A 14,612-nucleotide genomic window follows, 5' to 3' on the forward strand; every position below is an offset into this window, starting at 1 on the left:
GTATCAGATTTCAAAGACAGAAGGAAAAGAAGTTCCGTCTCAATTTTTTTGCATTGCTTACATGCTGAAATGATAGGATATGGTAGTTTGATCTGTTGGGTTATCTAAAATACACTTTTTAATTTCACCTGTTCATTTTTAAATGTTACCTATTTATTTTCTGTGTGGCTACTAGATGAGTTTAAGTGGGATAAGTCACACTTAGGCTGGACTGCGCGCTGATCCAGGCTATAGACTGGCTGTGCGGGCAGCTGCCACCAGGGGGCAGCGCCGTCCCCGACCGTCAGGCCCCCTGCTGGCCTGCCACTCACTCTTGGTACCCTGTGCAGTTTTGGAGGTCCACCAGTTCTCACGGGACGCCAGTGTGGCTGAGGCCTGGCTGCTTGGACAGGAGCCCTACCTTTCCAGCCGAGAAATAGGCCAGAGTGTGGACGAGGTGGAGAAGCTCATCAAGCGCCACGAGGCTTTTGAGAAGTCTGCTGCCACCTGGGACGAGAGGTTCTCCGCCCTGGAGAGGCTGACAACGGTAAGTGGCTGCTGGGTGCTGGGGATACTTAGCCTTTTGGTTCTCCTGGGCTGCTTCTTCCTGTTCACCTCTTAGACCAGAGAGTTCATATTATTGCTCTGTTTTTAGAGGCAGTGAGGACCTTCCTGAAATTGGCTGTTTTCTTGCTATAGAATCTGGGGAGACTGTCCAGGGCTGCTGCTTTCTCAGTTAACTTCCTGCGTACCTAGATTTGTGATCACTTTTATAATAGTTCCTTGCCTGGGAATTGATTGATTGGGGTTTGTTTTTCTCTCTTGATCTGCTTTTCTTCTTATATCTCATAGAAGCTTTGGTTTGAAGGGGAGCTTAGCCTTACAGTTTAATTCAGATTTTCAGAATTAGAATTTCTATCAAGTAGGAGCTTGATCCTAGACCATTGAGAATTCTCCCATTTCTGATCATTTTTTTCTGCCACCATTAAATTAAAGCTTTAGAATAAAGTTTGTTTACCGGTGTTTCCTCTCCTGTGACCCTTGCACTTCTGGTAGAAAGCTCATTCTTTATAGTGTACCAAAATGGAGTTCCTTCCAGTTTTTACAGTTCTGGGGATTTAAAACATATCAGCAAACTTGTGTGTTAAATGGACTATTTTTGGTGCATACATATGCTTGTGAAATAGTTTAGTTTAAGTTAGACTACTCTTTGGCTTTTTTTATGTGTTATTTGGGTTTGGGCTGAACATAAATACCTACCACAACACAAGAAGCCTCCTTGAGAATTATTGCAACTCTGTCTCAATGGTGTTTGTCTGAACTCTGACGGGAAGTCCAGTGTGGACCCTCACGCTCAGGTACTTCCCAAGCAGAGTTGAGTGCTGCATAGTTCCTGTAGAAATGAAACCCAGTGTCCCAGGGAGCACACAAACCCATGGCGTAGACCTGCATCATCACTCAGGTCTGTTCCTCTAGTTCAGGGTTTTAACTGCAGTTCCTGTGATCCCAGTGTCGTCTTGCTGGGTGTTAGGCCTTCTGCTTGTCCAGTGTGAACAGGATAGAAAACTGAGGCAGGAGAGCTTTCTGGGTTCCTCAAGAACCCTTTCCTTAAAAGAAGCAGAGTTTGGGGCTCTGCTGAACATGACCGTGTTTGCCTTCAGTTGGAGTTACTGGAAGTGCGCAGACAGCAAGAGGAAGAGGAGAGGAAGAGGCGGCCGCCCTCTCCCGAGCCGAGCACGAAGGCTTCTGAGGAGACTGAATCCCAGCAGCAGTGGTGAGTCACGGGCAGCCTGCATGGCTGGAGTCTTAGCTTCAGTGGCACGTGGGGTTCAGGGAGCATCTTTGCTAAGCTTGTGCTACACTAGGCCTCTCCACACACCCTTCCTTTTAATTCTGTAAGGTACTTTGAATCTGTGTAGGATAACATTCGAGAACACATACATGTCTGCATCCACATTGCTGTGTAGGCGGCAGAAGTGGAATGTAGACAGCCCCCGGTGCACGCATGCACAGGCGCTTGGAATTTCCTTGTGACTCAGTGAATGGAGTGAACCATCTAGATTTCAGGGCACTGATCATGTGGTGGTGCTTTTTGCAAGTTTTTCACAGAAGAAAGAACAGAAATTATTGTCTATTTCTGAAAAACTAATTACTATGCTGTGGTAAGAGCCCCATGCCAACCCTGAAGGCTGCCTGTACTGGGGGGGAGAGGGCATGCCTGTGGTCTTACTCTCAACCTAGAGTTAGTTTAGAACACTTGGGAAGTTCCTAAAAAGAAATCACATTACATGAAAGGGAGTTGCGTATGTTTTTCTGAGAGAAAATCTGTAATAAAATTGAGTGATATTGTTCTCCCTCATCCTGTTTATCTCTTTTTTTCTCCCCTTCTTTTCCTTCCCCTTCCCTCTTCTGCCCTCCTTCCCCACCTCATCTAACAGGGATACTTCAAAAGGAGAGCAAGTTTCCCAGAACGGTTTGCCGGCTGAACAGGGATCTCCACGGGTTAGTTATCGCTCTCAAACCTACCAAAACTACAAAAACTTTAATAGCAGACGGACAGCCAGTGACCAGCCGTGGTCTGGACTGTGAAGTTCACTACCATTTGTCAAGAACCACTCTTTCCAAGTCCTGTTGGTTTGACTTTTGGCTTCCACTTCACCCACAGTGTTAAAATTTTCCTTAATTCATAGGTTTCCTTGGTTTCATATTTGTTTGCATTTAATTCATGTTTATTTGAGTCTTTTAACTGATGAATGCTCAGTTGCCTTAAAGCAACATACTTACTTTTTGTTTATTTATTGTGAGCTTTTTACTTTATTAAGATTTTACAGCGAAAGCCTTACATGAGTAATTGAAATTAAATGAGATTACAGCAAAATGAAGAAGAAAACTAGAATCCGACAGGTATGACACATCCAGTTATACTAACAGAGTGCAATGCTGCACTACACGTACCCCCTTTACAGATGTCATTAACCTGCCGTAGTTTAATAGGAACTAGGAAGACTGGTGTTTGGGGGAGGAGACTCTCCGTTCTAGGATTAAAACCTTAAGTCAGCCTTGTCACATTCCATGAAAGATGCATTTATTGTAAACAACAAAAAAGTTGGGGGATATGGAGTTGGATCTACTTTTGGAAGCTCTCTTAATTTTAGGCACAAAACCTGAAATGATTTTGAGACCCTTGAATTATTACTTTTTCCAAATGAGTGCCTCTCTTTTTTTTTTTTCTGCCAAGAACTAAATTGAGAAATTGTGAGCTTACTTGCTGCAGGTAATGCAGCCAGCCTCAGGAGTGAGGTGCCTGCTGACCCTGCTGCCACCGTTGTCTTGGTCACTGGCAGCACTGCCGTGACATCCAGCATGGCAGGGGCCAGCGGGCAGCATTCCTCCGCAGGTTTTGGAAGCCTGCCTACCAGACTTCCGGGCCTCTCCACTCAGTCGATAACTTCAGGGTGTCAAACTCTTTATAAATTTTTCAAACAAATGGATCAAAAGCCATTCTGGTTCACCCTAATTACTTGAACGATGTACTTGGTGGACCACCCCTAGGAGCCATTGGATGCCGCCTGGCTTCAGAAGTAATTGTAGCATCTGTGTAGACAGAAACTCCATCGTATGTCTCGTACAGATCTTCTCATTTATTTTTCATTTTCTTAAGACTTTTTTGTGGGGTTCTCCATTAAGGAGTCTTTTAGGATGGCAGTGATAGACGACCAGCAGGGATTGAATATGTTTTAACAGAAATTCTATTCCTTAGGAATAAAAGCTTATGAAAGAGGTGATTTCCTGGTACTGATACAGACAGAACAAAACCAAATCCATACTACATTCAAGCCTTGTGAGACAGTCACTTGCTCATTTGCCATATTTAGTTGTTAGTGGAATCAGAAACCTGTTTTGATATGTGTTTTCCATGAGTTAAGTCTGATTTGTCTTTTCATTTCATGATGCATGTCTTTTTTTTTCTTTTGTCAGGATAACATCATATAGCATCTTGTTTGTTTTTCCTTATTTCTATGTACATATCTATCTACTTGCGACTGTAGATGGGTATATAGATAGATGCCAAGCTTCTTATGTTCTGGGGGTAGTGTGCACCATTATTGGGTCTCTGCCTTAAAACACACCAAAATTCATTTTAGAAGAAAAAAAAAAAAAAACTACTGCTTTATCTTTGGTCATTAGGGAGCCCTGACATATTTCTGGCTCCAGATTCTGCATCATTGATCTATATGTATATATGTGATGTTTCCATATATATATGTTTAAATTTTATATCATCTGGAATGATACCCAATTTTATGCTTTTTTATTCAGAAGACAAAAACAAGCACAACAGAAAGAGTGCATTGATGTTTTTGGCATTTGTTCTCATGCCTATTTTTATCTAGATTTTTAAATTGTAGCTTGCCAGAACAAGTTTTTTATTATAATTGGACTGGAAGAAGAAAAGCCTTTTCATTCTTTTGAGTTGTGGTGCAGAGACTCAAGTTAATGAACTTGAAATTAGTGTTGCTTCATGCACTTAGAAAACCAATCAGGTGTTTCTTGTGCTACTAGTTTTCATGTTGCATTCATGTTCACCTTCTGATACAAAGATCTCAGGTGTACCCATCCGCTAAAGCACTCTGGACTAATCACTAAAGAGAAGCAACATGGGGTAGGGGGTGGGGAGAGATTCACATGTATGATCATAGCACTATGATTTGCTTTTGATGTTTGTCTCTAGTGGTGTGTTGTCTGTTGGCATGCTTCAGTACATGTCCATTAAAAATCATTTTGTTCCTTTTATTTTCCTTGTTTTCTTGGTTTAGTGATTCATTTGCATAAACATTAATTATCTCTGCATACTGGTTTGGGGTTTTCTCTTTCCTTCTAACTCTAAAGAAAAAAATTTTTGCTGCAGAATTTCCCCTAGAAGAGGCTTCCCTGGCCTTCGCCCACCTTGAAGTCTGATCCAGTGCTATCAGCGTTAGCCTGTTCTCAGCAGATGCTGCTCCCTCCAGGTCACTGCTGTCACTAGCAGTTTCCAAGCCACAGCTGCAGCACTAATTTTTTTTTTAACCTGATTTCTATAAACACTAACCCTGTGTCTCCCTAGACTCACACCTGGCACAGGCCTTTCAGACCAAACTCACACTTCCTTCCCACCAGAACTTTCCTGAAATTCCACACTAGAACAGATTTGTCAACTTTAAAATCCACCCACTTTCTTCAGACTCAGGGTTTTGGTTTTTTGGTGGTCATTTCCCCTCCTGCATCTCTCTTTTAAAAGCGAAAGGAAAGATAAATACTGAAGTAGCCTGTTGCTCCTAAGCACACGTCTACAGGTGACACATACGAGGCCAGGGTGATCCCATGTCCGCCCCCTTTCCCGTGCCTTCCTTGCCCTAAGAGTCCATTTTCCACATTGCTATGTGGGTAAAGGGTTCCAGTCAAAAAACACCCTTAATTTGCAAAGCCTCTGGTCTCAGCCTAAATCCTGCTGCTGACAGTGAGAGTTTGTATAGATGGAAGAGAAACTCATGGGTCCCGCCCCACCACTTAGCTAAGGCTTAAACGAGTGATCCCGTTTCTGAGAGTTGACATATCTGAGTGTTGAAGCAGTGGTGGTCATTCTCCCATTTCTCCTGTTGAAGTTGTTGCTGCTAACTTGTCATTTTGGTTCTGGGCAGCAGTGGTGGGGGACATATCTAATGAACGTTGCCATTGACACTTCCATGTTTGTCTGTGTAAGAGGGGTCCAGGATGTCTGTAATCCACTAAAGTGTCAGCCACACCCAGCTTTAGTAACTTGCTAATCCCGCGCCCTGGGTGTATCCGCTGGGGCTGCGACAGTTTAATGGTACACAGTTGATGGTACACAGGCTGAAAGCGATAATGAACCGAGACCCTACTGCATTTCCAAAGCCGAAAAGCCCTGAGGGTCACAATATAAATGAGCTTGGGAAGGAACAGCTCCCGAAGACGTCTCCAGCCTGACAGTCAGAGCCGCGGGAAGCCTGGCTGTGTCTGGGCTTTCTCGTCTCAGTGCAGCAAGGCACCGTGATCGACCAACACGTGATGGGGAAGGCCCTGGTTCTGTCTGTGTTTGGGGGTAAATAGCCGTGTGGTGTTGAGTGACTGTGATTGGCTTTTCCAGCTCCTTTAACACAAACTACAACCCACTCACGATACAACTCCAGCAGATGTGGTTAAATTGATGTTTGTGGACTTGCCTCATTTCCTTCCAGCTCTTAAGTTCCAAAGTCTAACTGGGATGGTAGATGTGAAATGCATGGTTGTCGTCCTAATTTCTGCATGTGTTGATGACGATGTTGTTGAGGGGTGGGGGAGGAGAGCCAGAGAGCATTTTCAGAAACTGGAGGCCTTTTCTTTGCCTTACTCTGGGGGAATGCTGTGTCGTTCTGATAGAGTCGTCTATCCATCTGTTTGTGAATGCCCTTTCGCTTGAACTTCCGGCTCTCCTGGTGGCATCCTTGGTTGTGAGGTGGCTGCTGTATAACGTCCACTCTCTCCTATTTAATATGTATGATTGTTACTGTCGTCCTTTTGTTTTTAAAGTAACCCCAAGAGGAAATGATCTGAGTTACCTTAGAGAAAATGGATTGATCCGAGGAACAGAGTGCAGTAAAACTCATCCTGGCATTTCGCTTTTCTCATTTCCCCGTAAGCGGGCGGGCATTAATCCCTTCCCTTCTAATGTCCTCGGCGTCCAGCTGGCTTTGTGGGATGTTGCAACGGTTTTACTGTACTGCCTCGATCTGTGCCAGGCATTTATACACAGCCACGTGTGCGAGTCAGAGCGTTTGTGGGTGCCCCCGTGGCTCACGGGGTCCGCTGAATGGCCTCTCCACTGTCCCTAGATGGCGGAAACAGGGGACACAAGCGAAATGGTCAACGGCGCTGCAGAGCAGAGAACGAGCTCAAAGGAGTCCAGCCCCATCCCCTCCCCCACCTCGGACCGCAAAGCCAAGAGTGCCCTCCCGGCCCAGAGTGCTGCCACCTTGCCGGCCAGAACGCAGGAGACGCCTTCAGCCCAGATGGAAGGCTTCCTGAATCGGAAGCACGAGTGGGAGGCCCACAATAAGAAAGCCTCAAGCAGGTGAGAGTAGCGAATGCTGAGGCAGTGAGATGGGAAGTCAGCCTGCTCAAGGTCAAGGCCCCCGTTTGCCACTTAAAAAGCCCAAGGAGTGTGTGCTTGGGAAGTCCATTTGTTCTTAGGTTCCTGGGCATCACTTTTTTCTTGGGACTGACATTGGAAAGTGGGAGGAGAGTGCTTTTGATTCACTGAGAGAAAGAAGATTTATTATACGTGGATGGGAATAGCAAAAAGGGCCCTTTGTAATTTTTCCTGAGAAGAAATGTACTGAGTGGAGGAGGTTGGAGAATTTATCTAAAGCGAAGTGTTCTTCCAGGTGGGATTTTTTTTTTTTAAGACATTCATTTCCCATGCCTTTTCTCCATATCCATGTTTATATTCACTGTCTTCCAATAAGCCCTAATTTTATTATCTCTATTTTATAAGTGAGAAAACAGGCTCTGTGTGATTAAAAAAAGCTCACTCTTTAGAAACTTGGTATGCGGCATAGCTTGGATGAAATTTGTATCTGATGCCAAAGCCAGTGTGCTTAACCAGTAAACCATTCTGCCTGGAACCACCACGTATAGTTGTATGGGTTGTACATTAGACCAGGAAATCCCCATCTCAGAGCTATCATCCACATTAAGTACAACATAAATTTTTATGTTAATATAGGTAGATGGCAGCACAGTATCTTCTGATAAAATCCGTATATCATGACAGTTTGCCATATCCTGAGGGAAAGGCTCTCTTTTCTGATTCATCCCAAGGTACTGCCAGTGCTAGTGGCCCTGGATCTGCCTTTCTGTCAGGTAGTAAAGCACCATCAGGATTAAAACTTTGGTGGAAGAGCAACTGTTTCAGGACAGCCCTGTACAGCATTACCACGAGAGGGTACTACAGCAAAGAGTACCAACACCAACAAAAATCTTTCCTGTCAGAGCCAAGAGTACCTTTGTGTAAAAGAAGAAGGCACCATGTTTTTCCCCAAGCTCACAGAAGCAGCCCTCAGTCACCAGCCACTGTAGGAACTTGGACACCATCCCAGCAGTCCGTGGAAGAATTTTGTTCTCTTGTTTGGTTTTAGCAGAATTTAATAAAGGGTTTTAATTTAATAAGGGATCACCATGTGGTATATGGTTTGTTTGCACATTAATCACATTCTTAATTCTTTACAGCAGTGTGGTCTAGAACCCTGATGTTCTGTTCTTTACTGCTCAGGTCCTGGCACAATGTTTATTGTGTCATAAATAACCAAGAAATGGGTTTTTACAAAGATGCAAAGACAGCTGCCTCTGGAATCCCCTACCACAGCGAGGTCCCTGTAAGTTTGAAAGAAGCCATCTGTGAAGTGGCCCTTGATTACAAGAAGAAAAAACACGTGTTCAAGCTGAGGTGAGAGGGGGCCATGTGTCTTGGTTGCTGATATTATGTGTATTCTGACTCTTGGGGTTGCTTTTTCTAGGCAGGTTCTCTGATTCGGTTCCTCCTCTCTGCCATTAAAAAAAAAAAAAAAATCACCAGTGAAGCTAGTGTAGTTTGTTTCATGTCTTGTGTATGACCTGTCACCAGGCTCCCTGTAGTTAGTGGTGCAGCTCAGCCTTGAAGAAAATGGGCTTTTGTTTTGATAAGCTGGAACTTACTTTTCCTTAAGGCAAGGTGAGCTGTTCACATTTTAAGGAGGCATAGAAAAAGAGTTTACCCATTTTTGCAGTTTATTCAGACCCAGGAGATGCTATTCTTTGCCCACAAGTTATCTGGAGCTGGATGGAGATAAACAGGAAGTACATGTGTGAGACCCAGGTCTCTGCTCCCCTGGCTTGCCCAGTGGATTGCCCCAGATGGTTCCACATGTCTCTAGCTTGTAGAACATATATACCTCCCCAACAGAGTGGATCCAGGCTCAGAAGTTCTTATACTTAGAAATGGGCAGAAAAGCCATTCATCTTGAAATATGTAGAAAGTAAGTGTGTCCATGGTTAGAACGTTAGTTTAATACTAATTTGATCTGTTACTTTGGGACCTGAAAAGCTTTGGTCTTCAATTAGACATTTGTGTCATGTCAGTTGGACTAGGCCACAGACTACAAATGAGGGTTTCAAAGGGGTGACTTCTTGAGCTCTTTCAAGGAGCACTGGAGGCAGGCTCCTCAGGACTTGGAACACTTTACATAGCATGAAACAAGGTGCAGACAGCCTGGCTCCCTGGCTGCCTCCCTTCTCTTTTCTCCCTCCATGCAGCTTCACAGGATCAGGGTTTTGGCGGAGGGCACTGAACCCTCTTCCCCGCCAGGAACACCCCTTCCTTTGTACCGTAGTGAAGTGAATGAGGGAACTGTCCAAGCCAGTGACTCTCTAGTGTCCTAGGGATGGCCTTGTGGGACAGTTTCTTTCACTACGTACCATGTAAGAGGAGAAATCTAGGAAGACCTTTTCTGTATGTCTGTTTAAAAATTCTGGTATTTGTAAACATGGGGGATACAAGCTCTGTAGCAGACTTTCTTTGTATTAATTTTTGCTTCTTGAACTTTAGTAAACTCATTTATCAGCTCTAATAATTTGGTGGAGTCTTTAATGTTTTCTATATATGTAGCATCTTGTCATTTTGCAAATAGTAACCATTTTACTTCTTCCTTATCGGTTTGGATGTCTTTTGTCTGATTGCTTTAGATAGGACTTCTAGTTCTAGAAGTCTTACCTGTGGTAAGAGTAGACATCCTTGTCTTGTTCCTGACCTTAGGGGAAAAGCTCTGTTTTTCCCCATTGAGGATGATGTTAACTATAGGGTTTTCATAGATGGCCTTTAATGTGTTGATATATGTTCCCTCTAAAACTGCTATTTTTGTTGTTAGTTTGTTGTTTTGTTTAAGTAGGCCCCAGGAGGGGCCTGAACTCATGAGCCTGATTTCAGGAGTTGCACACTCCACTGATTGAGCCAGCTAGAGCCCCTAAGCCTATTTTATTAAGGGATTTTATCATGAACAGATGGTTGTACTTTTTCATATGCTTTTTCTGCATCTGTTGAAAGGATCATAAGGTTTTTGTCCTTTTTCTTGATGTGATGTATCGCATTGATTGATTTGAATATTGAACCCTTGCATCCCAGGAGTAAATCTCACTTGATCATGGTGATTTTTTTAATATAGATTTGGTTTGCTAATATTTTGTTGAGGTTTTTTTTTCATCTTTGTTCTTCAGAGGTACTGTCCTATAGTTCTCTTTTTTTGTAGTGTCTTGATCTAGTTTTGGTATCAGGATCATGCTGGATTCATAGGATGAATTTGGAAGCTCTCCTTCCTTTCGTAGTTTTTGGAATAGTTTGAGAACCATAGGTTTTAACTCTTCTTTAAGTGTTGGTCAAATTTATCTGTGAAGCTGGCTGGTCCTGGCCTTTTGTTTTTGGAAGTTTTTTGATTACTGACTCAATTTCTTTGCTGGTAATCAGTCTGTTCAAATTTTCTATGTCTTCCTGATTCAGTTTTAAAAGGTTGTACACTTTTAGGAATTTGTCCATTTCTTCTAAGTTGTCCAATTTGTTGGCATCTAAGTTTTCATAATATTCTCTTAGAATCCTGTTTTTCTGTGGCATCAGTTATTTCTCTCATCTTTCATTTCTGATTTTGTTGAATTTTTTTTTTTTTTTTTTTTTTTTTTTTTTAAAGAATCTAGCTAAAGGTTTATCAATTCTGTTGATCTTTCTCAAAAACCAGCTCTGGTTTCAGTGATCTGTTGTATTGTTTCTTTTACTTTTTGCCTTAATCTTTTTTTCCTTCCTTCTACTGGTTTGGGGTTTTGTTTGTTCAGTCCTTTAAGTGTAAGGTTAAGTTGTTTATTTGAGATTTTTATTGGTATTTGAGGTAGTCCTGTATTGGTATAAACTTCCCTCTTAGAAGAGCTTTTGCTGCATCTCAAAGTTTTTAGACTTTGTATTTTCATTTTCATTTGTCTTCCTGGATGTTTTTGATTTCCTCTTTGATTTCTTGTTTGACCCATTTGTTGTTTAGTAGCACATTATTTAATTTCCATGTATTCATGTTCTTTCTAGGGTTTTTTTTTTTTTTTTTTTTAAGATTTTATTTATTTATTTGACAGGGAGAAATCACAAGTAGATGGAGAGGCAGGCAGAGAGAGAGAGAGAGGGAAGCAGGCTCCCTGCTGAGCAGAGAGCCCGATGTGGGACTCGATCCCAGGACCCTGAGATCATGACCTGAGCCGAAGGCAGCGGCTTAACCCACTGAGCCACCCAGGCGCCCCTAGGGTTTTTTTTTTTTATGATTGATTTCTAGCATCATAGCATTATAGTCAGAAATGATGCACAATATGACTTTGATCTTTTTCAATTTGTTGAGACTTGTTTTGTGGCCTAATATGTGATCTCTTCTGGAGAATGTTCCATGTACACTTGAAAAGAATGTGTATTCCATTGTTTCAGGATGGAGAAGCAAGATGTTGATATGTTTGGGACATTTTTGATCTTTCCAGTGGATTGAAACATTTACTGGCCCAATAACATAGCTTCTTGATGTTCAGGGTGCTATGGCTGGGCCTTTGTGGGTCCCAGGCACAGCTGGTGATGTATGTAAAGCTCCAATGGGCATTTCTGGTAGGATTCCCCTAGCATGATTATGTCCCACATAGGTTTTGGGAATTTGAGGGTTTTATTTCTTCCTAAGTCAAATTGTGACTGACTTTCTTCCTTCAACTTACAGACTAAATGATGGCAATGAGTACCTCTTCCAAGCCAAAGATGATGTAAGTTTTTAAGATTTCTCTGAATACTTGGGCTTTTGCAAGTATTTATTGGCACGATAAGCTTTATTTTACAGTGTCCCATATATGTATAAGTAATGATCAGTCATGGCTTCTGTTATCTGGTCTCCTCAGTCACTAACAACTGGACGGCGCTCTTTGTATCACTGGGAGGCAGAAGGGCATCTTACTGTCTCCCTGGTGTGTCAGGAGGGCTGGTACAAGGACCCTGAAGTTGATGGAGGAAAGCTTGCCCACTGCTCGTAGTGGATGAGCACAGTGTGTTGGGGGTGGTGTGGGGTGGGGTCCCAGGACAGGATGTAGATCCTGAAGTCCAGTCAGGGGCTCCCTGCAGCAATCTACTGCCATCAAGCAACCATTTCATGGTTGTACTTCTTGAAGGGGGAGAGGATCTGCTAATGTGTGTAGTGCTTTGGATTTGAAAAATCAACTTCTAAATTCATGCAGCGTTATATGTCAAATATACTTCAGTTTTTTAAGAAAAGTTTAAAAAATAAAGGGGGGGGGGTTGCTTCCCAGCAATGGAGACCAGCCTTCTCATTCTTCCAAGTTTGTAGGACCACATACTAGATTGGTGAATTTCAGGTCCTGTAAACCAAATTCTCATGAGAGTTGAACCATGTTTCCTCTGCTAAGGGTCATTTGGGAACTGTTTGCCTCTCAGTTAGCCAGATGCCCCCATAGGCTAGATGCACTGTTCCCAAGCCTTCCAACTGATGGGAGGGCGTATGTTTGGGCAGATGTAGTGAGGGTGTTTTGAGCCTATCCCTCCTGAGTCTCATCTGTGATCCTTTATCCAGGAGGAAATGAACACATGGATCCAGGCCATCTCCTCTGCCATCTCCTCCGATAAACACGAGGTGTCCGCCAGCACCCAGAGCACGCCAGCATCCAGCCGGGCACAGACCTTGCCCACCAGCGTTGTCACCATCACCAGCGAGTCTAGCCCTGGCAAACGGGAGAAGGACAAAGAGAAAGACAAGGAGAAGCGGTTCAGCATTTTTGGCAAAAAGAAATGAACTCCTTTCCTTCACCTCCTGCCCTTCTCTTACCTTTTCAGTGAAACTCCAGCATGCAAGCTCAGAACCAACACATTACTCTCTGTGCCTAATGTTCTTCAATGTGGTTGATTTTTTTTTTTTTTTTTTTTTTTTTTAATTTATAGAGCATTTCTGGGGGGGGTACACCTAAACACTTTATCTCCAAGTTACAAAAGTTTGAGGTGCAGAGGGAAGACCAGATTTTTTTTAAATGAAATTATATAGATTAGATCTCAATATTTAAACTGTTCCTCAATTTTGTGAGGCTGCGTTGGAAATAACCCGCCTCTAATGCTGTTGGTATGCAAGGCAGCGGTGCTTAAACAATATTTCCTGTGCTCACCAGAGACAAAATGTTCCAATTCCCTGACACCATTCTCTTCCATTTATTTCCAGTGGTTACCTTGAGTCTCGACTATTGAAGTGCCCGTGATGGGTCTAACTTTGATTAAACAGATTGTGTATTAGGATCTTGCTGCAGACACGGTGCAGCTCCATGTGAAATCAACAGACCAAACAGTTTGTATCTGGCATCACTTACTAACACTTGACATGCGGCTTTTCTGCATCACCTGCAAGGACAGTTCAGAATGTCGGTATACCGGTATATGAGAAGGAATAGAAACTGATACTGTTTTAAATAATCTGTAATTTCAATTTTTTTTTTTTTGCCGAAATACATTATATTGTATGTTTGAGATAATTCTAGTACAAAATATAATAAAACTAGATGTATAATAAACCCTTTAAATCATTGGTAAGTGTACAAGTGGAACTGAAGCATTTACTGGACAAAGTAATGTTACTCTAATGGTTACTTGCTCGTGCGTTGCCACACTGTGTTATAATTTGCTTCATTACCTTTGCTATTTGATACATAGTGTGCATTTCTTTGTCACTGTAACGATTGTAATGACAAATTTTCATCTTACTGCACAATCAAAATGGCATCGATAGGAATGAACTCCAGAGGCTGGGCCTGAGCAAGGAAGAGGTCGCTCAGGCCTGGCGCTCAGTTGTTTGACCTGTACCTCTCAACTTTTGCCCTGTTAAATATATGCTATGTCATTAAATGCTTTTAAATCTAGCACGGTGGCTAATTGTTGTCTTTTCTCCTGCATACATGCCATGGAGGGAAACTGCAAAGCCAGAAATAGCAAATGGGAAACATTAGACCATCCATCTAGGTTCCTCTTTTGTGTTCTTGCATATGTGTGTGGTACATCAGCTTTGAAAACTACAGCAAGTAGAATAATAAACATGAGATGTTTTGCAGCTACACATCCAGATTTTATCTTTCATTTATGAAAAAGTTAACAGAACTTGCTAAGCCTGAGTGCTGAGGAAACTTTGCCGTTGGCAAACTTTTTCTGTAAAGGGCCAGAGACAGCAAATATTTTAGGCTTTGTGGGCTAGACTCTTCCCTGGAAGCTGTTTATCATGGAATACAGAGGCAGCCATTGAATGATACATGAAGGAAGGGCCAAGACTATGTTCCAGTAAAACTTTATGGACACAGATACAAATTTTATGTAATCTTCACATGCTATGCAATATTCTTCTGATTAAAAAAAAATAAAATGTAAAATCTATTGTATATAGATCATACAAAAAACAGATGGCTGGTCAGATGTGGCCCATGGGCCCATTCAGTGATACCCAGCATAGGATCACAGGTTAGATATGCATGTTATACTTGTCCCTTTTTTATCTGGGTTCATTGACGCAGACCATTTG

General features: G+C 42.5%; 1 protein-coding gene across 5 annotated transcripts in view; it reads left to right on the forward strand.

The window, feature by feature from the left end:
• The window catches only part of SPTBN1 (spectrin beta, non-erythrocytic 1), a 195,302-nt gene extending 181,340 nt beyond the window's left edge, over positions 1-13,962 (forward strand). For 4 of the 5 annotated variants that reach the window (XM_059187669.1, XM_059187670.1, XM_059187671.1 and 1 more), the window contains 7 exons: positions 330-526; positions 1,641-1,753; positions 2,418-2,481; positions 6,849-7,087; positions 8,288-8,461; positions 11,775-11,817; positions 12,636-13,962. In XM_059187669.1, coding sequence (XP_059043652.1) covers positions 330-526; positions 1,641-1,753; positions 2,418-2,481; positions 6,849-7,087; positions 8,288-8,461; positions 11,775-11,817; positions 12,636-12,854 — 1,049 coding nt within the window. In that variant the 3' untranslated portion in view covers positions 12,855-13,962. Of the gene's footprint in view, positions 1-329; positions 527-1,640; positions 1,754-2,417; positions 2,482-3,957; positions 5,453-6,848; positions 7,088-8,287; positions 8,462-11,774; positions 11,818-12,635 lie in introns of those variants that run through there. The other variant, XM_059187673.1, reaches the window with a different exon arrangement.
• Positions 13,963-14,612: the final 650 nt, after the last annotated feature.

The sequence above is a fragment of the Mustela lutreola genome, chromosome 9 (assembly GCF_030435805.1).
Source record: "Mustela lutreola isolate mMusLut2 chromosome 9, mMusLut2.pri, whole genome shotgun sequence".
Classification (NCBI taxonomy): Eukaryota; Metazoa; Chordata; class Mammalia; order Carnivora; family Mustelidae; genus Mustela; species Mustela lutreola.